The sequence below is a fragment of the Trifolium pratense genome, linkage group LG2 (genome assembly GCF_020283565.1).
Source record: "Trifolium pratense cultivar HEN17-A07 linkage group LG2, ARS_RC_1.1, whole genome shotgun sequence".
Lineage (NCBI taxonomy): Eukaryota > Viridiplantae > Streptophyta > Magnoliopsida > Fabales > Fabaceae > Trifolium > Trifolium pratense.
The window spans coordinates 44,825,232-44,850,996 of NC_060060.1; the positions used below are offsets into that span (position 1 = coordinate 44,825,232).

The 25,765-nt window shown below is 32.6% G+C and overlaps 4 protein-coding genes across 6 annotated transcripts; 2 read left to right on the forward strand and 2 right to left on the reverse strand.

The window, feature by feature from the left end:
* Positions 1-787: 787 nt before the first annotated feature.
* Positions 788-5,202, forward strand: LOC123908627 (sorbitol dehydrogenase). The gene is made up of 6 exons (XM_045959321.1): positions 788-1,063; positions 1,850-1,917; positions 2,108-2,344; positions 3,815-4,105; positions 4,396-4,583; positions 4,870-5,202. Exons 1-6 carry the CDS (start codon positions 958-960, stop codon positions 5,060-5,062), a joined length of 1,083 nt encoding a protein of 360 aa, XP_045815277.1. The 5' UTR covers positions 788-957; the 3' UTR covers positions 5,063-5,202.
* Positions 5,203-7,423: 2,221 nt separating this feature from the next.
* LOC123909076 (zinc finger CCCH domain-containing protein 48-like) lies at positions 7,424-12,347 on the reverse strand. Its single transcript, XM_045959851.1, has 9 exons — positions 11,522-12,347; positions 10,917-11,012; positions 10,393-10,482; positions 10,131-10,232; positions 9,676-9,822; positions 9,431-9,550; positions 9,293-9,352; positions 8,681-8,778; positions 7,424-8,172 (listed from the first exon to the last, which is right to left on the reverse strand). Exons 1-9 carry the CDS (start codon positions 11,975-11,977, stop codon positions 8,025-8,027), a joined length of 1,317 nt encoding a protein of 438 aa, XP_045815807.1. The 5' UTR covers positions 11,978-12,347; the 3' UTR covers positions 7,424-8,024.
* Positions 12,348-15,355: 3,008 nt separating this feature from the next.
* LOC123911034 lies at positions 15,356-17,419 on the forward strand. The gene is made up of 2 exons (XM_045962349.1): positions 15,356-15,888; positions 16,663-17,419. Exons 1-2 carry the CDS (start codon positions 15,436-15,438, stop codon positions 16,936-16,938), a joined length of 729 nt encoding a protein of 242 aa, XP_045818305.1. The 5' UTR covers positions 15,356-15,435; the 3' UTR covers positions 16,939-17,419.
* A 1,432-nt stretch (positions 17,420-18,851) lies between these two features.
* Positions 18,852-25,169, reverse strand: LOC123909146 (ABC transporter B family member 28-like). 3 transcript variants are annotated; one of them, XM_045959921.1, is made up of 16 exons: positions 24,647-25,169; positions 23,567-23,754; positions 23,404-23,427; positions 22,989-23,090; positions 22,652-22,742; positions 22,135-22,235; positions 21,995-22,045; positions 21,775-21,903; positions 21,596-21,658; positions 21,231-21,510; positions 20,456-20,604; positions 20,275-20,364; positions 20,041-20,175; positions 19,896-19,952; positions 19,754-19,810; positions 18,852-19,335 (listed from the first exon to the last, which is right to left on the reverse strand). In XM_045959921.1, exons 1-16 carry the CDS (start codon positions 25,038-25,040, stop codon positions 19,099-19,101), a joined length of 2,148 nt encoding a protein of 715 aa, XP_045815877.1. In that variant the 5' UTR covers positions 25,041-25,169; the 3' UTR covers positions 18,852-19,098. The 3 variants fall into 3 exon arrangements, with proteins under 3 accessions (XP_045815877.1, XP_045815879.1, XP_045815878.1); XM_045959923.1 differs by lacking the exon at positions 24,647-25,169 and having other exon boundaries at positions 22,927-23,031; positions 23,567-23,677; XM_045959922.1 differs by lacking the exon at positions 24,647-25,169 and having other exon boundaries at positions 22,927-23,090; positions 23,567-23,588.
* Between the last annotated feature and the right edge of the window lie 596 nt (positions 25,170-25,765).

Genomic DNA, 25,765 nt, shown 5'->3' on the forward strand with positions numbered 1-25,765 from the left:
TCTCTCTCATGTAATGACTTAACAACATGTGAAATTCTATCCACTAAATTATTTGAAAAAAAATAAAATTTAACATCATCACTCAAAGTATATCTAAAAGTCATTATCAATACCATCAAAAAGTGACAGAAAGGATAAGCACTACATAATATTATGGATGAGAAATCAAACAGAGAAAAAATATAAAAATTATGGATGAGAATAACCCAATATAATATTTTTTATTTTTAATAAAACCAATATGTTTTTTTAGATTGATTGAAAAAATCAATATATTTTTTAGGTAAATGTATTTTTAGTCCTTATAAAATTATCAAATTTCATTTTTAATCCTATAAAATTATCAAATTTTACTTTTGGTCTTATAGAAAAAACTAAAGTGACATCACTGACATGTTTTGTTTCTTATAAAAATTTTATGTTTGGAGTTTTAATCCTACTATTGTTCAAAAAATTTATTTTTAAATTTTTGACAAAAAAAAATTATAATACTATCCATAAATTGTGTTATTATCCATAAATTATAAAAATTTTGAATAATTGTTTAAGACATATTTATAATACTATAAAATGTTTATTTGTTTTTTTAAGAGTTTAATTGATATGCACCGATAATATAAAATATTTTTATACGATCTTCCGATAAACAACAATCATTTTGTCATGTCATATCAAGAAAGTCGGGTGATACGACGAAAAATATAGTAGATATTAGTTGACGGTGTAAAATTATTTTACACACTATCGGTGTATTTTTTTTTTTTTTTAATGTTTAACAAGTTTTCCAGGCACTAGCATGTCCTTAATAATATACGGATGGATAATGGATACAAGTTTTCCAGGCACTTATTCATTCATTCACCAATTAAAGTCATAGCAGTTTGGGCAAAAACCTCACTTCTCTAATATCAAGCTTCTAAATTAGAGGTTGGAGAAAAGTTTGATTGATTAAGAAAAATGGGTAAAGGTGGAATGTCAGTTGATGATGATCAACAGAACATGGCTGCTTGGCTTGTTGGTTTAAACACTCTCAAGATTCAACCTTTCAATCTTCCTTCTCTTGGTATTCTTCTTTAATTTTCCCTTATCAATTTCATTCTATTACTATTATTATTGTTCTTATTGTATTGATTAAAATATATGATTCAACATTCTATAGCTTGGTTTGGATTAAGTTCATTGTTAAAAATTTGGGATTTGTATTTTCTGTAGTTGAAAAATGAATCAAGTTTACACAGTCAAGTGATTCTGAACTTTGGATTAATTAATAAATTGGATTCCAAATTTGGGAATGGTTTTTGGATTAAGTTCATTGTTAAAATATTTGGTATTTGGATTCTCTTTAGTTTACACAGTCAAGCAATTCATAACTTTGGATCAATTAATATATTGGATTCAAAATTCATAGAGAAAATAGGATACGCACTGACAGTGTAAAATTATTATACACTGTCAACCAATAGCAACCATGTATTTTGCCAAATCACCTCACTGCATCCCACTTTAATGGTATGACGTGGAGAAATGGTTGATTCCTATTGGATGACAGTGTAAAAGTAATTTACACTGACAGAGCATATCCATTAAACTCAAATTGAAACTTGAACTGTAGGAAATTTTGTCGATGGCAGATTGCCAAAGGCCAAAAATCTGCCGAGCACACCAACGTGCCTATAGCATTTGACCAAAAGTCTGTCACACTACAGTGGCTCCATCTCCTGTATTTAACAACACGGACTCTGAGTACGGTTTGGATTGATTGTGCAAACATTGTCATTAATCGACTGCAGAGAATCCAAATGTAATATTTATGTAAATCATTGGCTTACTTCATTTTTTATGTTTGAAGGACCACATGATGTCAGAATTAGAATGAAAGCTGTTGGAATCTGTGGGAGTGATGTTCACTACCTCAAGGTAGATATTGTTACTGTTATATCTGATTTCAATATTCAATAAAAAAGTATACATTTAGATTCGATGAGTTTGATGATCTTTATCTACAGGTGATTTGCAACATAATCTGTATTCTGTTATTTCCTGCACTTAACTATGTTCTGTCTAGAAAAAAGTTAAAAATTTTATTTGATTATTGTATTACTTTCAGACAATGAGATGTGCCGATTTTATAGTTAAAGAACCGATGGTTATTGGTCATGAGTGTGCTGGGATAATAGAAGAAGTAGGTAGTCAGGTACAGAGTTTGGTGCCTGGTGACCGTGTGGCGATCGAGCCTGGGATCAGTTGTTGGCGTTGTGACCATTGCAAACTTGGTCGATATAATCTTTGCCCTGAGATGAAGTTTTTTGCTACTCCACCAGTTCATGGTTCCTTGGCTAATCAGGTTTGTTGAAAAAATTCACAACTTCTCAAAGTATTTCCTTTGCATGGTTGCATCCATGGTTGTGGTTATGCTACAAACCTTTCTATTGCAGAAAAATGCGACTGATATTGGTGAAATTGCGGTTGTGATATTGTTGCGGACACCGCAAAAACCCTTTATATTGCAATCGCAATCGCGGTTGCTGACCGCAATTTAAACCCATGTGTCTTTGTTATGTCCAATTCGAAGTCTACTCTGCATTTCTAGATATAAGGATTGTCAAGGAACAATGACAATATGAAGTTGAAAGTCTGATACATGCAAAGTATCAACAGTAAACAGTACAGCATTATCTTAATCTGAAGAATACTAACAGAATTTCACAAATATTCTTAAAACAGAAAATCCAGCACTTAAGGAAGTGGATAAATAAACGCTATAGAACACAACAATTGATAAGAAAGTTTGCCAACTATGCTTATGTCTCTGACAACAGAATGACTGTTGTAGTTTTATATTTTATAACTTTTTGGGTTACAGAGAATGAAATGAAGCACGGATACAGACACAACATGGACACGGCGACACCAATAATAGTTTGAGAAAATGGCAATTCAATGTAATCATATGCGTCGGTGTCCGACACCGGGACACACCTAATTGGAGAAGTGTCCATGCTTCATAAATAAATACTACGATGACATTCTGGTACTCTTGTTGCACTTTTAGCTCCACTTGCTCTGTTACACCCCACTCAAGCGTCCCCAGCAAATATGAGTGATACTCAACAAATATCTAATTGATGAAAATGATAATATAGAATTCCATTCGATCTTCGTTCTTGTTCTAAGATTTCTTCTCTTTGTTCTTTTACATAATGTCTCTTTCTTCATATTGATTCACACGTCAACTAAATAGTAGCAGTGTTCATCTTAGCACTTGATTCTACAATTGTGCTATATATTAAACATATAGTCAGTGGATGAGTGTGCTCTAAGATGATTTACTTTCTGCTGGAAAATCTCAAAAGAATAAGACTGGTGAGAAATATTATAATTAACAAAGATAGTTTTACGCATACGGCTTTCACTCTATTGGCACTAACCCGGTGGTAGCCTTTTACTCTTTGGCAGCTTCACTCATCAATTAGCTAGTATTCTTCCGTGAACCTTAATTCAGCCTAATGACACCCTTTCCGGAGCCGTTTAAGACTTTAAGTACCATGTTAAGTTGTCTATTCTACTCAAATGTGTCAGTCATAACACAATCCACATCAGTCCACGTGTTAGAGTTTTCAGCTATCTATATTTATATATAAGAAAAAAGAAACCCTCATACCAACTGGTTTTCACACATGTGTTGAGCACGGGTCTCATATGCTAGTACTTGTATATATGCATGTCACATACTCACTGTCTAACAATATTTTTCTGCGATTAAATCGATCATCTTAAATAAAACCATGCTTGAGTTAAACTTTTCTCTTTTCAGATAGTACATCCGGCAGACCTATGCTTTAAACTACCAGACAATGTAAGCTTGGAGGAAGGGGCAATGTGTGAACCATTAAGTGTCGGTGTTCATGCGTGTAGGAGAGCTAATATCGGACCGGAAACAAATGTTTTGATTATGGGAGCAGGACCTATCGGACTTGTTACAATGCTTTCAGCTCGTGCTTTTGGTGCACCTAGGATTGTCGTTGTGGATGTAGATGACCATCGTTTATCTGTTGCAAAAAGTCTCGGTGCAGATGACATTGTTAAAGTTTCAACAAACATTCAGGTATTTTCAATCAGAAGATTCTTAATATCATTTATATTTTCTCCCTTAACTTGAAATTAGCTTCTAAATAGTGTCAACAGTTTATCATCTAGTTTATGTCATTTATATCATCCAGTTTATGTAAACAGTTTATGACATGTCACATGTCAACAAAGACACGACACTGACACATATAATTACATAATGTACATTCAACAGTTTATGACATGTCATGTGCCAAACAAATTGAAATGTGTTTCTATAAACAAATACTGGTTTAACTAAATTTCAAATTCACTTCTTTATTACAGGATGTAGCGGAAGAAGTTAAGCAGATTCATAATGTTATGGGAGCTGGTGTAGATGTTACCTTTGATTGTGCTGGTTTTAACAAAACCATGACTACAGCATTGAATGCTACTCAACCAGGTGGCAAAGTTTGTCTAGTCGGAATGGGTCATTCCGAAATGACCGTGCCACTCACACCAGCTGCTGCAAGGTAATCAGACTTGGTCTATGTATCACTATGTTAGTGTAAAACTGTTTTACACTGACCGTGCATATCTTTTAAATCCTATTAATTATGAGTATATTTAAAAATAAAAATAAAGCTTAAGCTTAATTTTAAGTACAAAAATAATATATTCATTCAAGTTTACTAGGCTCTTCTTCATGTCATAAACTAAGAAAAATACATTCACCTTAAGTTATATTATTTTGACTACCTAATTTTTTTCTACAATGAAGCATTGTTTATTAATAATGTATTGTTATGCATAATACAGGGAAGTTGATGTGGTTGGCATTTTCCGCTATAAGAATACATGGCCTCTATGCCTTGAGTTTATAAAGAGTGGCAAAATTGATGTAAAACCACTTATAACTCATAGGTTTGGATTTTCACAAAAGGAAGTGGAAGAAGCCTTTGAAACAAGTGCTCGTGGTGGTAATGCTATTAAGGTCATGTTTAATCTTTAGATACTATAGATTGAGAATTTACAAACTATCTTACTTTGAACAAAATTTTAATTATACTTGCTTGTTCATGCCCTTGTTTAATGTGTATTTATAATTTGGATTGTGAATGAAGTGGCTTCAATAAGAACTTATAAAAGTAATGACTTGTTTCGACGATTTTACAATACATTAGTAGGACTTGGAATGTATATTTTGAGTTGAAACACATGAAATACATATTGTTCTGTTTCGACTATTTTACAATACATTAGTAGGACTGTTTCACTAGGACGATTGTAGCAGGGTCTTGTGTGTAATTGGATCGTTTTAAGACAACGAAGTTGTACGACTTCATTAGGAATGCTACCACTAAGATTATTATTATAAAGGTGAAGTAATTTGCTCAAGTTTCCTATTGAAGAAGGGATTGTGCCAACAATATAGTTATCAGACAAATCAAGTTCAATAAGTTTTAGAAATCCAATTTCACGAGGAAAGGGGCCGGAAAGACTATTAGATCCAAGATATAGTTGCTCGAGGTTGACCAAATTTCCAATTTCGCGAGGAATGTGGCCAAAAAGTTGATTGCCATGTAACTTGAGATATGATATATTGACCAACTTTCCTATAGAAATAAAGATAGACATAATAAGATTGCAGTACCAATAGCAAGATCTATCAAATTATCCAACATCTCAAATTCCTTAGGCATGAAGCCAGAAAGGACACTTTCTTGAAGATGTAGAAACTCTAAGTTTCGTGACTTGAAAATACTTTATGGGATGGAACCACTAAAGTTATTATTTGCAAGTGACAAATACTTTAAGGTCCATTTGCCATATTCCATGAGATGAGGAATGTTTCCATAAAGGTTGTTTTGTGCTAGGTAAGAGCTTCATAGTATGTAACATTGGATGAACTAGCTCACATAACAAATGATTTATATAAGCAAAGAAGGTCCGTTTAGCCTGGACAAAAACATGTATTGGTCCATCTTGGACCCATCAATTTTAACCATTGATTTAGTAGGTATACAAACTTTATGGTAATCCATTTACACAATTCACTCTCTTCTCTTCTTGTCTTCCACCCACCGTTTCAATTATAACTCAACAATTTCTCACTTCCACAAACTCAATCATGGAAGACCGAAATCCACCTCCTCCACTCACCCACTGTCCATCCTAATCTCAATTTCCAAACCCCATAACAGTACATGTTTGATTTTGTCAGAAATGAAGTGTTCATAGACAAAATGAAGTGTTGATTTAGTTGCAATTTAAGAAGAAAATCTCCAATTTACTATAAGTTAACACAAATTAGTGAAAGTGGTTTGGTTTTCCCTTTTGAAATCCTTTAAAAAAATGAGTGATAATCTCTCTTTCCAACCATTTTCAACATTTATATGCTTATGGGCAGATGAATAAAAATAAATGAATGTCTTTCCACCCATTTTGATAATACAAGTTTTTTTTTTTTGTTTACAAACAAAATGAGATTTAATATGCAGTGCGAGGAATATGACTATGAAATGGGGTTTCATGGAGGAAGAAAAAAGTTATTCTTTTTAATGCAGATGAAGAAAAAAATTTACAGGAGTGGAGAGATAGCATAGAGATGAGAGAGAAATGGAAGAAGAGAGAGTGATCGTGTATGGACGGTTAAGGAAACCAAATAAAGAAAGATTTTATATATAAATAAGATAATTACACTTGTTATGCTATGCATGAGATAATTACATAAGATAAACACTACAGAGACCTAGGAGACATCATATTGCTATGCATGACTTTTTGAACTCATATTGCTATGCACAAGTTCCAATATTTGCGCCCTAAAATAGTGTCATGCGGCACTGTTTAGCATTTTCCAAAAAAATTACCGAAAGTCAGGACATTTCGGTTCGCAGGTACCGAACAAGCTGACGTTCAGTTGATGTTTACCGAAAATGCTAACGTTCGGTTCGCACGAACCGAAATGGTCTAATATATCAGCAAAAACTTAAAACCGTCATCATTTGCTTCAGTTCGTATAAACCGCAGTACCCAAAGGAAAAAACGGAAATTCAGATGGTAGAAAAGAAATGAGGGGATCGGGAGAGAAATGATCATTTTTTAGCTTGTTGATGTTGATCATTTAGACTAATGTCATTTTACTAAGAAAACTAAGTAATGTGTGAAAATACTTCGTTTCTTTATATGGGAATAATCATGTAGACTAATTAATTAGTTTTCTTATATACTAGTATTTTGCAACGAAAATATAAAACTGATTTTATTTTTTTTTTAAAACAAACAAAAATTGCCGACATGATAACCTTGATTTTGTAAAATCATAAGAAAATCAACTTTGTTGACATAAACTAACTCATACAACAAATGCTTAAACTCTTAATCAATAGTTAAAGACACCACTTTTCCAAGATCCATAGGTAAATACACCACTTTTCTAAGAAAAACCAAATACAATAGAGAACAATTCAAAACACATATCTTTGGTTACTTTGTAAATACCAAGCAACTTGAAATTACTTGATGTTATATATATATACGCTATTCGCATTAAAAGGTGTTATGCCATGAATGCTAAATAATGTTGTAATTTCGCAAAATGTTACATTCTTAATTAGCATGCCTACTAAAGCAAACTTTGTGCCAAGGATACTCACTTAACACCAAAACCACATCTCACATTCTAAAAAAACAAGACTAATCCCGCAAACATAGATTACACGTTTCCTTTTCGTTCTACCCCAGATAAATGAAAATGCTCTACCCCGGAAGGATCCTCTGATGCAGTACAGCCTGTTCAGTTCATGAATGAATGGCTGCAGAGAATCCAGGATTCATTTCAGCACTTACTTTTTACTCTGCAATCCCAACTTCACCCTGAATTCCCTTCTTGCAGATAAAAAATTACAAAAAGGAAGATCAAAAAAACTACTGAAACAATTAATTGGAACACATTATAAGTGGGCGCCACTTTATTGGGTGCTATTAGCCGCTGGCTCAGGTATCCAATTCCACACTCTCACTTGGCCGGTACCATCACCGGTGAAGAATATGCTACCAGGACCGGTCTGAATTGCCCGCACTTCTTGTTTGTTGAATATTTTACCTCTCTCTGCAAATCTGAAAAAGAAAATGGGGGCCAAAAAGTTATATGGAGTTCCCAACTGTAATAACAAAAACTAAGCTTAGAAACTACCATATTATATCATGAACATAAGAATTTTATTCATGATAAATATTAGAACTTTTCTCATGGTAAAAAGAGAAAATAGTTATACCCTCTATTCACTTTGGTGAGTATACACCCACTAAACTTTCATAAAAAAAAAAAATTTAACCCAAAGGACAAATCCACATATGGCATTAATAATTTCAGTGATTATTTTGACACAAAATTCCGAAGGAGTGTTCACGTTGGACCCTAGGAGAGAGAGAGAATAATATAAAAAGTGGAAACCATATGAATATACAGTTTTGAAGTCAAAAACTGTCAAGAAACATTTCTCTAATAATTTTGCACAATAAAACAAGCTTCTTTTGTATTTTGTATACCATACAAATACATAAATTTTGAGATATCGTGAGTAACAAATATAACAAGAGCAAGAATAGGAAGTTAAATACTTACGATGGCAGATCATAGAGGCGAACAGTGTTATCATTGCAAGAGCACATCAATATGGGCTTGCCGTGTGAATCATGCATCCCACAGAGGGTGAGTATACCCTACAAACATATCATAACGTAATCAGAAAAACCATTAAAACTACTACACACACACTAACAAATGCCACTAGCCACTTTTTATGTACAAGTAACTACTTTTAAAAATGTCTAAACAGGAAAAGGAACTGCTACATGGGAGCAATAGACAATTCTCAGTGAAAATGATGATGCAGGGTACACATTGTAAACAGAAAATTTTCAAACATCTCACCAAAGGACAAGGAATGTTGGTGAAAAGATAAAGAAAATTTTCTTTTCCCATTTAAAAATAATCTTGTGAAACATTTAAAATATTACTTGGGATGTATCACGAAGGGATGAATCTAAAACATAAGCTAATACATTCATACATTGATACATATATTAGCATTTCTGATCAGAAACTAGCACAAGGTTTTTATATTTTCTAAACTATGTACATTTTGTGATGTTGATATTTGTTTAGTTCATAAGGGTAGTTGCTAGATCAAGATCAACACTATACAGGGGGGAAAATAAATAAAATCATACATACATGTTCTTCAGGGTGAGTATATGTCACTTCCAAATTTCCAGTTTCTGTAGCAAACCACACCTGCATAAATCATAACAAATACAATCAAAACAGGGCACAACAAATGACAAAAATATCAGCAAACAGTGAGAAACCAACCTTCACTGTTTTGTCTAATGAACAAGATATAAGGAACTGATCCCAGCAAAGAACGGACATCACAACAGATGTGTGCTCGGTCAGTGTCTGTAAACACTGCAAAGTTTCAATGTTCCACACCTGAAAGTAACAACCAGATGAAACAAATAAATCCAAATTAAAATCAAGAGACCAAAACCTACTTCCACATTGGTATAAAAGAATATAAAGGAAATGATTATTGATGAGAGCTTATGTAGACTTACTCTAATAGTATTATCCATTGAACCAGAATACAGTCTATTAGCTCCAACAACCAATGAAACAACACCACGTGTGTGGCCTTTCAGCGATGCAGCAGGCTCGAAACAGTTGGCAGCTACATTAAACCTCCATAGTAGTATAGCTCCATCCTGAAAGAGCAATATTTCACTTGCAATTAAATATTAAGTTGATTTCAAACCAAAAAAAAAAAAAACATATTAAATATCATTAAAATATGCCCTAAGGTCCTAGGGGAAAAGACCACAGTTTTCAAACGGGGATAGCGGATCAGCCGGCCCAAAAAATATTTAATTGCCAACAGGGATAGAGGCAGGATGGCCTCTATGTGAACCTCTTTTGGACAGATTATCTTTTTTTTTTTTTTTTGGCATTGAAATAGGTATACACAATAGAATTTGGAAAACCAAATGTGTTGCCAATGGAAGAAAAATATTACCTGCGTACCGGCAAATAGCATATCATTAATCACAACAAGTGCATAAACTTGTCCAACAGGGCCATCTAGACTTATCTCCGTGGAATTTTGTGTATTCCAGGCCTGAAAACCAATGAGACCAACAAAACAGGATATCAATCATGATGCTACAAGTGGTACAAAAACCATATCTTAACAAAAACCTATCACTAAATTAGAGTTGATGTACTTGATAAAAAAAAATTAACAGGAAAAATACAAAGGCCTGTTAGCCCTTTATTACCTTAACAAAATTGGGTATGCCTACAAAAAGCCAGGGACCTTCACTGATCATACAACCTACTTCACCACCAAGGTTGATCACAGCTATACACTGCAAAAAGTATAAACAAAGTAAGCATAAGCACAAGGTGTGAGCAAAAAAAATTGGAATTGGAGAAGGGAAGAGGCAAAGTTATAGTATCATCTAGAGCTTCTATTTCAGCTAGACAGCATTATTTTAAGAGAACCATATAATTAGCTTTCAGTTATAAAATTCAAGTATTTTAATGATTTGATCACGAAACCAACAACTAAGTGACAAATACAAGTTATATTAATGATACGAGTATAATATTTGACCTAACTTCCGCATATATAAGTTAGGTAAAAGAGGAAGACATGCTTCACCTAGTCCAAATAAACATTAAAAAATCACTCCTTTTTCGCTGATACAAAATCAAGTCTTAACATTCGAAAAAGAGTTGTTTGTGTATTTAAAACTAAAACAAAAAATTAATATAAAACAACATGAAAAATAGTAACAACCTGTCCAGACTGGCAGTCCCAAGCCCTTACTGTCTCATCAGTACTTCCAGTATAAAGCTTATCCGAACCAGAAGGCATAGCAATTCCACTCACAACCTGTTCATTCACAAAACCAAAACTCATCCCATCAATTCATTACCCAAAACTGCACTCATAAACATAATTAATTTCGGGGTATTGCTAACAAGATACCTATAAACACAGGTTAAGAAATCAATATATATTAATTAACCGTCAAGCATTTAGTACATTAATAACTTGAAAAAAATACACTTTTCATTAAAATAAATCTTAAAAATTTTCAAAGTTCAAACTTAACCAAATGTCATCACTTGTTAACATTTGCCTTTTAAACACTTCACAATAAACCAATAAGCATAGTAAGTTAGTAACATATTCAGTTATCCACCATTCAAAACATAATCAAAATTATAAACATGAAATTCGAAACAATTGTTATTGTAATGTGTGTGTGTGTGTGTGTGTGTGTGTGTGTGCATTATGAAATTCAATGATAAACAAGTTGGCATCCATAGGTTTCACCATCACCATCCATAGTGTAACATATTTATACAAAATTAATAAATTAAAACTTTTTCCTTTACCTTCTTATGTCCTTCAAGCTGAGTCAATAAAGAAAAGCCATCCCCTAAACTCCAAGAATGAAGAAACTTACACCGATCTCCATAACTACAAGTTCCTTGAATCCAATAAGTGCAAACTTTTTCAACATTCACAACACCCCTACCACCACTTCCAACAGCACCACGTCCACCACCGCGACCACGTCCACCACCACGCCCTGGCCCCCATGTATTAAAACTGGAACCACCACCACGTCGGTTCCCCGAAAAACCCGAATTATTATCAGCATAAGGCCGCTTTGAAGGTGCACCATTACCATTAGAAGTAGGTAACTCACTATGCAAAAATGGACATGGATAACGATTACACTTCCCCGCTTGCCATTGAAAACACACTTTCTGATTCCTTGAATCACCGCCACCGGTAGAACCACCGAGTCGGTTATAAACGCGCTTGTTACCACCGTCGAAATCCATAGAAATCAATAACTGAATTCCTGAAAAAACTCGATCGTTTCTTCCGAATTGAAACTAGAATCGGAAAATCAACCTCTCTAAGACACTCTCTTTTGTTTCAATTTGAAGAAACGAGGGTTTCACAAATTGAATTGGGATTTCAAATCAAAAATGTGCGAGAGATTGAAATTTTGTTACGAAGAAAATAGGAATGTGCGATCAAGAAGTGTGGAGATGAATTGAACTACGTGGAAACCCTAATTGATGAGATTAGGGTTCGAAGGATGAAGAAAAATTGAACCCTAATTTTGAGATGTAGCTTTCGATTGTGTAGAGATTGTTGAAGATGAAGGTTAGTGAAAGCGTGAGATTAACGACAGTGTGGAAATTACAATGCTACCACTATTATTTATACTGTTGCTTGAGAAAAAGATTAGATTTTTTTACCGTTGGCTTGAGAAAAAAGATTATAGATTTTTTTACCGTTGGCTTGAGTATATCAGATTAGTAGTAGCGTAAGATTAACGACTTGTAGCAATATAAAAAATAAAAATAATAATAATAATAATAATAATAATAATAATAATAATAATAATAATAATAAAAAAAGATAAAACGAAAGGTGCAAGGTAAGAAAACTTTTTTGGAACAAAAAAAAAAAACTAATTTTACCACTATTAATTAGTACTTGTATCCATATTAACATTGTTAAAAAATATTAAAATTGTTTAAAAATTGTTAAAATTGTTAGATTTAATGATTGTGTGAGAGTTTTTAATGATTTTTATCTTCATACCCCAAAAAAAACATTACTTGCATCCTTATGGCCATTATTTTTTTGTAAAATTCTACCCGATTGTATAAAAGTTTATGGTCCGTTTAGTGGACAGGATAAAAGATAGGATAAGATAACTGTATAATATTATGTCTCAATTCGGTGTTTAATGAGATAGCAGGATATAATAAGTTAATCCTAGAACTTATCCTATCATGTCTCTCTAGTTAATTTACTGGTTTATCTATAAAATATATTATAAAATAATATAATAATAATAAAAAATAATTTGATATTAAATTAACAATAAAATAATTAATTTTTAACTATATACAAAATTTTCTCGTAAGGGTAATTTTGTAATTTTTATAATCTAAAAAAATCAAAATTCTACTAAAAGTACAATATTTTAAAGTAACATAATTATTAAAAAAATTGCAAAATAGGGATATTAATTTAAATTTTATAACAAATTAAATATAATTCTTTTGTCATGGTAGTTTTATTACATATGAGATATATCATATACTTATTTAGATTATCTAACATATATAATTGAGTTATTTATTTGATCATGATTCATATAAAAATTTAACTTGTTTATTTTTTCACGATGTTTATTTAAAATTATATAAAGTTATTTGATTACTTATTTATATTTTTTATTTATAAATTTAAAGTATTACAAAATAATTTATAAAAACAATAATTTTTACAAGGTTAATTTTATCATTTAATTATGTTATATATTTTAACATATTATTATGAGAGAATATGTATTAAAAACATTATACGATAGTTATCATGTTTGTTATCTCGTATGCACCAAATGCATGATAGGATAACTGAGGATAACAGTTGTTATCCTGCTTATATCCTATCTTATTTTTATCCTGCTTTATATTCTATCTTGTCATTATTCTATATTGCGCACTAAACGAACCCTTAAGTTATTTGATCAATAAAGATAACGTGCAAAAAAGAAAAAAAAAAAAAAAAAGTGGATGCAAAAGTTAAAAGTAGAAGAAAATAGACAAAATTACACTACATGTCTTTTATCTTCTTTTTTTGTAACACTTTGGTCCTTTAACTTTTTTTTTGTAACGCTTTGATCTTTTCTCTTATTTATTAGTAACACTTTGGTCCTTTATCTTATTATTATTACCAAAGTGTTACAAAAAAAAGAATAAAATGTTACAAATAAATAAGATAAAGGACCAAAGTGTTAAAAAATGGATCAAAGTGTTATAAATAAATAAAATAAAGGACTAAAGTGTTACCAAAAAAAGATAAATAACCAAAATATTACAAAAAAAAATAATAAAAGATCAAAATGTTACAAAAAAATAAAATAAAGGATAATTGTTTATTGAATGATCGTGTAAAACTATTTTGGTGCATATCCATTAAACTAAAAAAATATATACATAAAAGTATAGATATTTGAAAATTTTGTTTGTTTAATTAGATAAAGAAGGAGAAATTGTAAATAAATAAACTCAAGATGTTTTCACCTTTCAACCTTGCAAAGTAAGTAGCTCTCTCCGATGATAATGGTCAGTGGGTTCATCATGAGCATGTCCTTCACTTCAGGATCTTGTGGTAGATTGTTGTAACATTTGATCTAGACTTATCAAAGAATAATTAAAAACATATAAATTTAAGTATCAAATAAATGCTAATGATTAGTAAAAAAATAAATAAATACTAATGAGAATAAAGTAAAATAAAGATGATAAAAACTTATCTTTCTTAATAATAATGTAGTAATTTGATGTCTACAACTGTGAAGTAAACAACTACCAAATTCAAATGATGATGGCCGCAAAACTAGCAAACGGTAAAGTGGTATGAGACATACCGATCGTACTGTCCTCAAGGATTTTCTACGTAGTATGTTAACTCTTAACAACAAACCCTTATCGGTGGAACCGAGATACATAACTAGCGAGAATAATTTTAGTATCCTGAAGATACCCAAAATTTTGGAAGAAGAAGAAGAATATTAGGTTTATATTTCTAGTGATAAAAAACTGTGTATGAGCACGCCATTTTTCTTTGGCCTTACTCAGTAAATGTGTTTCATTTCTTATATAATACGGTGAACACTCAGATACACATGTTATATAAATATATACCGGTACACGGCTTAGATGGAAGATTGTGATTGGTCCACAAATAGGATTAACCGACCTCTAGCAAGTAAATAGTAAATGGCACTATCTCATCGAATAGCAAACAACTAATTAATGACTTATTATAGGGAAAAAAAATGTTTTTGGCTAAGTGGCCTGAGACAATGTTTTGGTCTTGTTAACTTAGCTCAGTTGATAGGAACATCGTATTATATATGCAGGGCTGAGATTCGAAATTCAGACACATGATTTATTACCTTAAGAGTTAAATTATCAGTCACTTGCCCCAAAAAAAATTATAAGAGACTTAGTCAAAAAGAAACTTATATTTCCCAATCTACAAAACAAAATAAAGTATTTTGACCATTTTGTATTTTTATGTGTTTTGCCTATTCAATATATTATGATTTAACTTCCGAGCATTTGAGACCTCAAGTGAAAAGATAAGATTCATATAGCCACAATCCAAAACAACTCATGTTCTTAAAATGCTTTCTCATAAAAAAATAATTATTATAAATTCAAGAATTCAACTTCCTTTTATTCCATCATAGAAATTATAAACACTAATGAGTTCTAAAATAAATTTCTCAAGTCCACCAATACCATGCAAATTTCATACCAAAAAATCAAATCTTATAAGAAAAAACATTATCATCTTCTCTTCCTTTTCCTCAAGTGAAAACCAACAAAAAAACATTTCAACAAAATTTAAAACTCCATCAAATGATAAGGCTTACACTATTAGTTTCAAGACAAAAAGTGCTTGCAAACTTGGAATTTCAAGATATCCTGATTTTGTATATGATGCTGAAGGAGGAATAGGAAATGGTTTTGGTGGAAAAGAAACAAAATATGAAGATAACAATGATATTCTTGTTTCATTTGATATTGAAACATTGTATATTCCATCATTAACAAGCTCTACAACTAAGATTCTTGGATTGCCATTGCCACCATTTTTAAGGATTGATATTGTTCCAGAAACATTTCAAGGAAGTATTAATCAAGAATCCGGGAAGGTAAGAAATACTCCCTCCGTCTTTATTTATAAGACTCTTTGACGGTTTTTACAAATATTAAGAAAAATGAATAGTATAATTAATGTGTATAATTTGTGTATGACTGTTACTAAATTATATTGTGTATATAGATAGGTGTATTTTAATAATAAACATCATTTAGTTTTCAAATGGTCTTATAATTGAGGATATTCTAATTCTAATTAGGGACAGAAACGTATAAGTTATAGAGATTGTACTTATTTAATTCAAATTGGTTGTACATTATGTGTGCACCCTTTAGTGACACTATGGTTATTCTACCTTATCATTTTACCCTTAAATTTAATTCAATAACCACCAAATTTAGATGGTTGCATTTATCTCCACAAGTAAATAATCTAAAATATGGATACGAGGTGTCAGTTTAGTGGTAAAAATCGTTTTAAAAAAAAAAAAAAGCTTAGTGGTAAAAAAATAGTCATATATCTTTAAGGAGTGGAGTTCAAATTATCTCATGATGCTTGTAAAATTATCACTAATGTCATTTTAATTAATTGTAATTTATCATTTCGCTATTTTCTTAAAAAATAATCTACAATACTTATAATAAAATCAATAGTTGATGTTTATATGTTTGCATACGCATAACAAATCATTAATATGTTGACACCTCGCTTGTTATTTCTTAATCGAATTCAACGATTGACATTACTTATTTTATTCTCGAAAGTGAATTACTATTAGGAGTAAAATCCAATTGCTAATGGTCTATTACCATGTAATCTTTACAAGGTTGATCTTGAGTTCAAGGCCAAGTTCTTGTTTTCTGCTGGTAGTATCTACAAAGCACCACCCTTACTTGTAAAGACAGTGTTAACATCTGAAGAATCAAAAGGGACTATGAAGATTGGAAGAGGCATGAGATTAGATGAAGAAGGAAACTGTAGACTAGTTGGTGTTGCAACAGTTGATCCTATTGATGATTTCATTATGAATTCATTCCTTGGTTTACCAACTGAGTGTCTTGCTGAATTAAATGCTGTAATCTCCATTTCTTCTTCATCATAAGAGTTTAACTCTCATTGCATAAACTAGATACAAAACTTCATGTATTATACCTAGATTAAAAATATAGAAAAATGAGTTATTATACTAAGATAGGAATATGCAAAGCTGGAGCCATGACTTATGTCTATTTTCTTCTCTTTTTTTTGAACAATTCTAATGTATCATTCAAAAGGAAGAGTGTATTACCATGACAGTCACACACCACACTGCGACAATGAGGACCTGGATTCTGTGCATTCGAGAAACCGTGCAGTCATGCAGTTAGGAAGTTTCAGACCGTCCGATCTTGATTGTAGCATCAAAAGCAACTACAGAGAATATAACTAATGGGCACATATATTTGTTCCTCTTATATGTAGCATCAAAAGCAACTACATCACCAAAAACATTGTAATCCCTTTGAGCAGCACCGTCACACCAAAACAAATGTGTAAGTCTTCCATTATCATCAATCTTATGCCTCCAAAACATATTATCGTCACTTGTACGCATACTTTCAAGATATTCACATGCAGCTTTGGCATCTGTAGAAGAAGTTAAGCACAACATTCCCTGCATATTGTACATATCTTTCCTTCGAAAACCAACATTTTCAAATCCCGAGCTTCACTAGCAAACAACCCAAAGATATGGTTGGTCTTTATTCCAACATGCCTCATGTGGTTCATACGCCAAATGTCATATTCTGTCATCTTTCTATGACCCGGTAACATACCCATAAATTGATCATCCAACAAGGCATGGTTATGGGTGTTGTTGAACAATTTGAAGAACCACCTACCAGTTATTTTATGAATGTGAACATAACACTTAGCCGGACAACCGTATCTGGTGCGATTTCTTGGTACACGTCTTCTACTTGTTGAAGGAAATTTAGTCTCTTTGGCAATGCCTTGTCTATAGCAAACAAAAGTCAATTGAGTTAATTCTCCATTTACTTTACTCCTTAATACGACATGTTTTCTTGCGGCAAAACCATGGAAACTTGCATACCAATTGTAAAAAATAAAACCTCATCACTTTGAACCTCAGGCTCACCATTTTGAAGTAAGAAATGCTGCATAATCAACATTCTATGATTTAATCTTTTTTACTACAACTTGTACACTACATAATGTAAACAATTACAAAATGCACACACACCTGAATTGATTCAGGTGAATCATCCATGTTGCCACTGGATAGTGAACTAATAACCACTATTTTTCAAGGACTACGCAAAATCAAAATTAACAAACATTAACCCAGTTGAATTTGGAGCAACTAAACACCAATTGAACACTAATTGATAAAGCAAGATCAACTAATTTAATTTAAACATACCTTAAAAATTCCAAGATGAGATAGTAGATCTGCTTTGCATGACCAGCAAGGAAACATTGTTGAAGAGAGAAGAGGACACTAATTGGAAATGGGTAGTCATGATCCAACTTGTAGGATCCAAATTGGCTATTATATGGTGTGTGTGTGTGTGTGTGTGTGTGTGTTTTGACTAGGGTCCATGGTATGGATATTAGCAAAAATGTTGACTTTTGGGGGTTGTGTAAGTTGCATCGTTTTGTAGGGTGATGCATATTAGAACTTGTCTCACAAGAGAGCATTGAGCTGCAAAACTAGTTCACAAAAGTACACATAAAGTACACATGCATCAACCAGAACTCCAAACACAAGTTCACAATAAGTGCAAAACTAGAATGATGAATCAAGATAAATGTATCTAGTGTAGTACCCTACAAACTTATTCCTCAACTTCTAACAATGCAACTTGTGCAGAACCATTTCCTTACCCTGCAATTTAAATGGCTGTAATTTACAACCGTACTAAAAGGATTCGAATTTTACCCCTTCAAATTATAAGATCAAACTCTTACCAGTGTGCCAACACCTCATTGACGCATTTATGGACATCAAAATAACAATGAAATTATAAAATCTTATTAATCCAAACTATAATATCATTTGATGAACATAAAATGAGGTCTTTGTACAACAAAATGCCATAAAACATTAATTACAAGATTTCCTTTTTTTTTTCCTTTCTATTTTGTAATTTCTCCTTGTGATATACTTCTCAAGCAACCTCAAGCCTTCATTATCCAGCTCCATGTTTCATTTATTGCTATTTTGTATAACAGTAAATGCTAAGACCTTCGTAATAATCTATTCAAATGCAAGCCTTTGATTGCCAACTAATGAAGCGTATTGGCCCTTCTTACCCAATAACTCAAAATGAGTGCCTAATTCTGCAATCTTCCCATCTGAACATAGCGCAATTTGATGTGCATTTTGTACTGTGCTTAATCTGTGAGCTATGACTAATGTTGTCCTACCGTTCATCAAACGGTTGAGAGCATCTTGGACCAATCGCTCACTGACGGTATCCAGCGCACTTGTAGCCTGCAGGAACAAAGAATATCTAAATTGATGCGACATATATGGATTCAGTCAGTGTTGTCAAGTAGTGGCTATAGTGTAGCGGAATTTTAACAAACCGCTATTGTTATCAAGTTTTTAAACTACAACTTCTTGTATACATTAAAAATAACTCCTGCATCTCAATTTTTTTAACGGTTTGTTCCTTTACGTTATCTATGGGATTTTTCTGCAAGTGAAAAACCATAGACTTATTTCAATCGAGAAGCAGCTATAAGCTTGAAGTTAATTTAAACTGGGACAAAGTCGGATCAATGTCAACTTAAAGAAAGTTGTGGCTGTATGTTGTTCTGCCTCAACTCAAGTGAATCTAACCTTACTGTTGGTACAAAAATGATACACAGAGTACAAAGAAATACGAAGAATTAAACAAACATATCACCTCATCAAGTATAAGGATAGGAGCATTCTTCAAAAGAGCTCGGGCAATGGCAATTCTCTGCAATTTAGGAACAACAGTGTCAAGAACACACGTTCTAATGCAAGAGAATGGTGTTCACGCAATGGCTATTATAAGTCTTTACCTGTCTTTGTCCTCCACTCAGTAGGCCTCCACGCTCACCAACAAGTGTATCATAGCCCTTTCCAGAAACAATCAACGATAAGGTAAATCATTTATATATTGTAACTATATATAACAGAATTTGCATACCTACAATAAAAACCAACCTGTGGAAGTGAAATTATAAATTCATGAGCATTTGCTGCCTTTGCTGCCTTAATCACATCGTCTTTAGAAACATCGTCATCTGGAAGTCCATATGCAATATTTTCTCCAACAGAAACGGAAAACAGAACAGGTTCCTGTCATATCATATCTTAATATTATTACTATTTGTAAACAAATGAAGATGTTTAAAACCAAACATGATAATTATTTTTTGCCTATTTTAGTTTTCATACTTGATTTACGATAGAAACAACTCGGGCCCATTCACTTTTATCAAATGTTCGGACATCTTCTCCACCAACTGTTATACAACCTCTTGAAGGCTACAGAAAGAAAAGTCACAAATTAAATGTAAATATCAAGACACAAATTAAATGTAACTTGAACTTACAAATTCTGAAATAGAAATCAAACCTCATAAAAACGAGACAATAGCTGTACTATTGTACTCTTTCCTGCACCACTAGCACCTACTAGTGCAGTTACAGTTCCACATTTTAGTCTTAAGTTTAAGCCACGCAAAATTTCCACATCTGGCCTTAGAGGATAAGAGAAATAAACATCTGCAGTATAATACAAGCATAGTCATTGACAGAAGGAAAAATTAAATCAGATCTATTATACCAATGTAATATTAAACCGTTTCAAAGAATGAGGAATTGTGCGTGTAACAGCCCGATCTCACACAGCGCCGGTGCTGTTACTCACAGTCTTCTCGCCCCCCTATGCCCCTTGGACAAATAGAAAAATTTTGCTGTCCATGGAAGTTGAACCCGGGACGCTTCCTGAACTCCCACTACTTTGTAAGTGGGGTCAGTCCTCATCTTACAAACCAGTTTTGTAAGGATTGAGTTAAACGCAGCCCAATTCTAAGATAGATGAACCAAGATATTATCATATAGACATATTATTTTCTAACAACTATTATTCAATCTTTGAGAATTATGATTACAATGTACCGACAAGGCGGGAAAGCGTAAATAAATCATTGCACAGTCAAAGTTCCTCAAAAGAAAATTAATACATTTAGTTATGGAACTTTGGAAGTTCATCTCATAACAAGAAACGAAAAAGCAAGATGAGGAAGCTCCCATTACAAAAACATTAGCAAACATGGCTGTTGACATAAAAATCATACATTCAGGACAACACAACTTCAGGGATAATAAATTGCAAAAGAGATATATACCTTCAAGAGAAATATCTCCAGACCAAGCTAAGCTAAACAGATTTGTCGACGTTTTTAATGCTGACATGTAATGTAAATGATTATTTTGGTTTTTCTCAGAAGAACTATCAGAGAAGAACAATTTAAGGTTTTCATCGTTCACTGCTTTTTGGTTTAGTTCTCTTTTTAAGCCATAGGCAAGGGCATCATCAACTTGAACTCCAGACAAAACAGAGTTGATCCTCTCAACAGCCGCAAGAGATCCACGAAGATCGCCAAAAGTATTAACCAATCCTTGAACCTGAAAGACAGAATAATATCAGACAGCAAAGAGGGGATGAAAAATTAAAGTATAACAAGAAGTCAATAATACAAAATTTTCTTACAGCGAATGTTAAAGTGAATGTATATCCAATAAAAGAAGCCATAGTTCCAACAGAGAGTTGACCCTGAGAGCAAGAATTAACAGCAACCAAGAGTTTTGAATGATTTCAATGATGGAAAATCCTTGCAAAAGAATGATAAGAGAAAGACGTATATGATCACACAAGATAGATTTACTTACCGCCTTAACTTTGCTTCCTCCGAGACAATACAGAGCAATTAAAGAAATATAAACAGCTACTCTAGTCAAGGATTCGTTAATAGATTTGAAAGTTCCAAGCTTTATACCACTCGATTGGAAGGACAGAACCTGTATGGAACTCATAATTAACCTATAAGTATCTAGAGTATGTCATACATTTCCGACAACAGCTATCAGTTCATTTCTCGAATAAGCTTACCTGGTTAGCAAACATAAACATTTGGCGCTTTTCTCCACTAAAAGATCGCACCTGTAAGTATGTAAATCACGGTTTCAGCATATAATTACAGGTCCAAGCCTTTAAAATGCTCATCATAATATGAACTACTACGAACTCACTGTTCTAATAGCAGAAAAAGTTTCTGTTATACAATCAGAGATAGATGCTTGGGCCAAACCATGTTCTTGAAAAACAGGCAAAGTTGATCTCTTGTAGACAGCTTCAGCGAACCAAAAAAATATATAAAAAAAAAATCAACAGCAGGGAAGAAGACATAAAATGACAAATATCAAAATCTTTTTTTCATAGTGATGGATTTAGTATTCAAGCTACATAGTCAGTTCATATAAGTATACTATTTTTAAACCAAAACAGTGTTGAAGGAATCCTAAAACCAGTGTTGTCAATCGCGGATCACAGAAAATGCGAGATTTATCAAATTTCACTGTTCAACAGAGCTAAAATGCTGCTATGTGCTATTTGACATCATTTTGTAGTAAATAGTGTATTGCTGAATAAAAACGATTTGTTAAAATTCCACTATGCTATACCAATGTTATAGCCGCTATTTAACAACACTACCTAAAAGTAACAACTGGTCATGAGTTTTTATGACCAACTACAATAGAAATTTACCGATTGAAACGGAAACTGCGATCATCAGAGCACCAAGAATTGGAGCCAGTTGAGGGGATAAAGTAAAAAGTATGAACATTGTTCCAGTGACCTACAAAAACAAGGTAAACAAAAGCAGAAATGAATATGACCAGCAATATGTAAATCATATATGCATGAATACAACCTAAGTGACAATATAAGAAGGAATCAATTCTTCCATATGCAAACAAAAGTCATTCCTCAACAAATGAAGGAAAGTCATCCCAACAAAGTGATAAAGGAACGAAACGAACCATACACATGCTTAAATATGGGAAATATAAAGCTCGCTTCTCATTGATCTAGAGTTGCTTGCCTCAGATAATGCCCTGAATCCACGATCCCTTGAAACATTCTCACTGACAATATTTTTAAGAGAACCCAAATCAGATGTTAACAAACCAGTGATTTCGCCTACCTACAAGAATAAACCAAAGAAAGTGCAATAAGTTTTGCACCTATTCCATTAGCATAATATAAATCAAAGAGAAAATGTTGTATTATATAGCTTACTAAAATTAGTGAAATAAAAATATTAATTATCCTATGAGAGCTAGCACAATAGTGATAAAGTGACTGCGAAAAAGAGTTAAAGTAGTTAAAGGACCGGAGTTCAAACCCTGGTGAAGGAGAAAGTACTAACATAACAAGTAACAACTAATTACTAACATTTGCCTATAAAAAATGGAAAAATAAAAGCATGTATAGTTTAAATGATTACATGTACATACCTTGTATTTGTCAAAAAATTCAACCTGCATAAATAAAAAAGTACATCATATTATTAAACAACCAAAGCAAAATATCTTCTATGTGATAATTCAAACAACCAACACATTGTAATAAATAACTAATAAAAAATGAGAAGAAAAGCTTATATAGATTCGATTTTACCTTCTGAATCAATAATTTTCCAAAGATTTGAGCTCTTAGTGTTGACATAACTTTCTCCCACACTATGTTCATGTTTATAACAAAAATAACTGTAAAAAGTGGCTCTAGTGCATACAGAACTCCCATTTTACTGAGAAGACTCCACAACGGCTCGGGTCTGACACCAATAAGAACTTCAAAAAACCGTCCTAAGAATACAACAACACATAAGAATGAATATAACATAATCAACAATGAAATCATACATGAGCATTGGCATTGGGTCAGATAAGCATCCAAATTTCCCTTAGGCTAAGTTGCTAAGTCAAATTAGGCTATATGTGGTGAATCTTCTTAACAACTTTTTTTAGTTAACAATTTGACCTAAGTTTTATCCTTTTGGGTGTTTTTGATTTGCAAAAACTAAATACCGGACAAAACAACACACATGACACAACAACCGAGGACAAACTTTTAAGATATTGCATAACTTGTTATCTTGTACGATATTTGATGGACAAAAGGTTATTACAGTCTTTTAGAAAACTTGTACTTTGGACAAAAAATTGTTTGTAGTTTAATGAGACAAAAATTTCAGATTTTATCCGGTCTCTAACGCCCAATTTGTATAATCCCAAGAACAATTCAAAAATCAAACACAGTATAACTAGAGTTGTTTTTTCCGGTCCCTTATTTTTTTAGCACATCAAACATGGTTATATAATTGATAGATTGCGGGTAAAACAACTATTTTTTTTTTGTTTTCACCAACAGTATCCAGCCCACCAGACCGTCTAATCTGGTCTGGGGGTCAGTTTTGGCATCAAGTGATTTCAGCCCCCTCCCAATCACAGTTGTGGGGGGTCGAACTATGGTTTTCCCTACCAAGTCCAGCGTCAATCACCACTAGACCAACTAACTATTATTTTGGTTCCTAATGTTTGAGGAGTTATCACTATAATTCTTAAATGTATCGAAATTGCAAACACATCCACGAAGTGTCTCATTCAAGTAACAAAATGACAAATAACTATTTCAATAAACAAAAACATGTGGAGTGTACGCAATAATCATCATAAAGAAAAAAACAAAAAACATTACCAGAAAAAATGGGCATGGATAGGGTACAAGTGGTGCAAGCAAAGAGAGAAGCAACACAAACAGCAAGACGAAATTTATGCTTAACAAGAAGAAAAGAGAGAAGCTCCCATGTAATAACCCTTGGTATGTATGGTTCCCCTTGTATTAATCCGTCAAGTTTCGGATCCGGGTCAGCAACATTCGGGTCGGATGCTGGTCCAGTGACATAGGCGCGTGGCGGTTGGGAAAGAAGAAAACGAGATGGAATGGTTTTTGGTTGGAATTTGAAGGGGTGAATGAGATGACGCGGGGAGTGTGAGAGTGGGAGTGGGAGTGAGTGTGTTGGTTTGTGGATTTTGAAGGATGATGATAGGGGGATGTGGTAATGGCATAGTGTTGTTGTTATAGAGGCCATTGTTGAGGAGAATCGGTGGAGATGGAAATGGCGTGAAGTAAGGAGAAGAATGAAATGAATGAGAGTTGAGAAATGGAATTTTTTATTGATTCATGCGACACGAATGAATAAACACATGATGACATGTGTGATTTACATGGATGACAATGTTTAGGTACTATAGTACTCATCCACATACTCACAATTTGGAAAAATATTCGAACTCATACCTGCGTGTGTAACAATCTTTGTACTTGTCTTCATACTCTATGGATACTTAAGTACACAGACTCGTACCCGTTACCTGTATTTTTACTAAAAATAAATCGATTTATTATAAAATATTATATCGTTTTAATATAATTAATTTATTTTTTTTTACAGATTTTAAGATTTTAATGTTGACCAATGAAATTTATAAACAAAAATTTGATTAACATCAAGTTAAAGTTCATTTTTTTGTTGACATATTCACATTGTGCTTGTATTATGTTATAAATAAACATTTTATTAAAAATGCATAATAGTTTAATAGTGTTGTATTTTTTAAATCCGATAAATATATGTTATTATAAAATAATATATATATATAAAATAAATAAATATATATTATGTGGGTATGGGGTGGGGTGGGTACTAAGGTACCCGTAGCCGCACTCGTACCCGTTCATTTTTGCGGGTAATTACACATATTCGTCTTCATATCCAAAATGCGGGTTTTTACCCTAATCGTTATGAGTATTTTT

What these genes read in the sequence shown, in the direction of transcription:
- LOC123908627 (XM_045959321.1), top strand. Translation starts at nt 958, where the DNA reads ATGGGTAAAGGTGGAATGTCAGTTGATGATGATCAACAGAACATGGCT. An exon ending in TTTCAATCTTCCTTCTCTTG is followed by an intron (nt 1,064 to 1,849) that starts GTATTCTTCTTT and finishes TTATGTTTGAAG; the next exon opens with GACCACATGATGTCAGAATT. An exon ending in ATGGTTCCTTGGCTAATCAG is followed by an intron (nt 2,345 to 3,814) that starts GTTTGTTGAAAA and finishes TTCTCTTTTCAG; the next exon opens with ATAGTACATCCGGCAGACCT.
- LOC123909076 (XM_045959851.1), bottom strand. Translation starts at nt 11,977, where the DNA reads ATGGATTTCGACGGTGGTAACAAGCGCGTTTATAACCGACTCGGTGGT. An exon ending in CAATGGATAATACTATTAGA is followed by an intron (nt 9,551 to 9,675) that starts GTAAGTCTACAT and finishes TGTTACTTTCAG; the next exon opens with GTGTGGAACATTGAAACTTT. An exon ending in ATACTCACCCTGAAGAACAT is followed by an intron (nt 8,779 to 9,292) that starts GTATGTATGATT and finishes ATATGTTTGTAG; the next exon opens with GGTATACTCACCCTCTGTGG.
- LOC123911034 (XM_045962349.1), top strand. Translation starts at nt 15,436, where the DNA reads ATGAGTTCTAAAATAAATTTCTCAAGTCCACCAATACCATGCAAATTT. An exon ending in TTAATCAAGAATCCGGGAAG is followed by an intron (nt 15,889 to 16,662) that starts GTAAGAAATACT and finishes AATCTTTACAAG; the next exon opens with GTTGATCTTGAGTTCAAGGC.
- LOC123909146 (XM_045959921.1), bottom strand. Translation starts at nt 25,040, where the DNA reads ATGGCCTCTATAACAACAACACTATGCCATTACCACATCCCCCTATCA. An exon ending in CTTTTTCTGCTATTAGAACA is followed by an intron (nt 22,046 to 22,134) that starts GTGAGTTCGTAG and finishes ACATACTTACAG; the next exon opens with GTGCGATCTTTTAGTGGAGA. An exon ending in TTGTTTCTATCGTAAATCAA is followed by an intron (nt 20,176 to 20,274) that starts GTATGAAAACTA and finishes ATGATATGACAG; the next exon opens with GAACCTGTTCTGTTTTCCGT.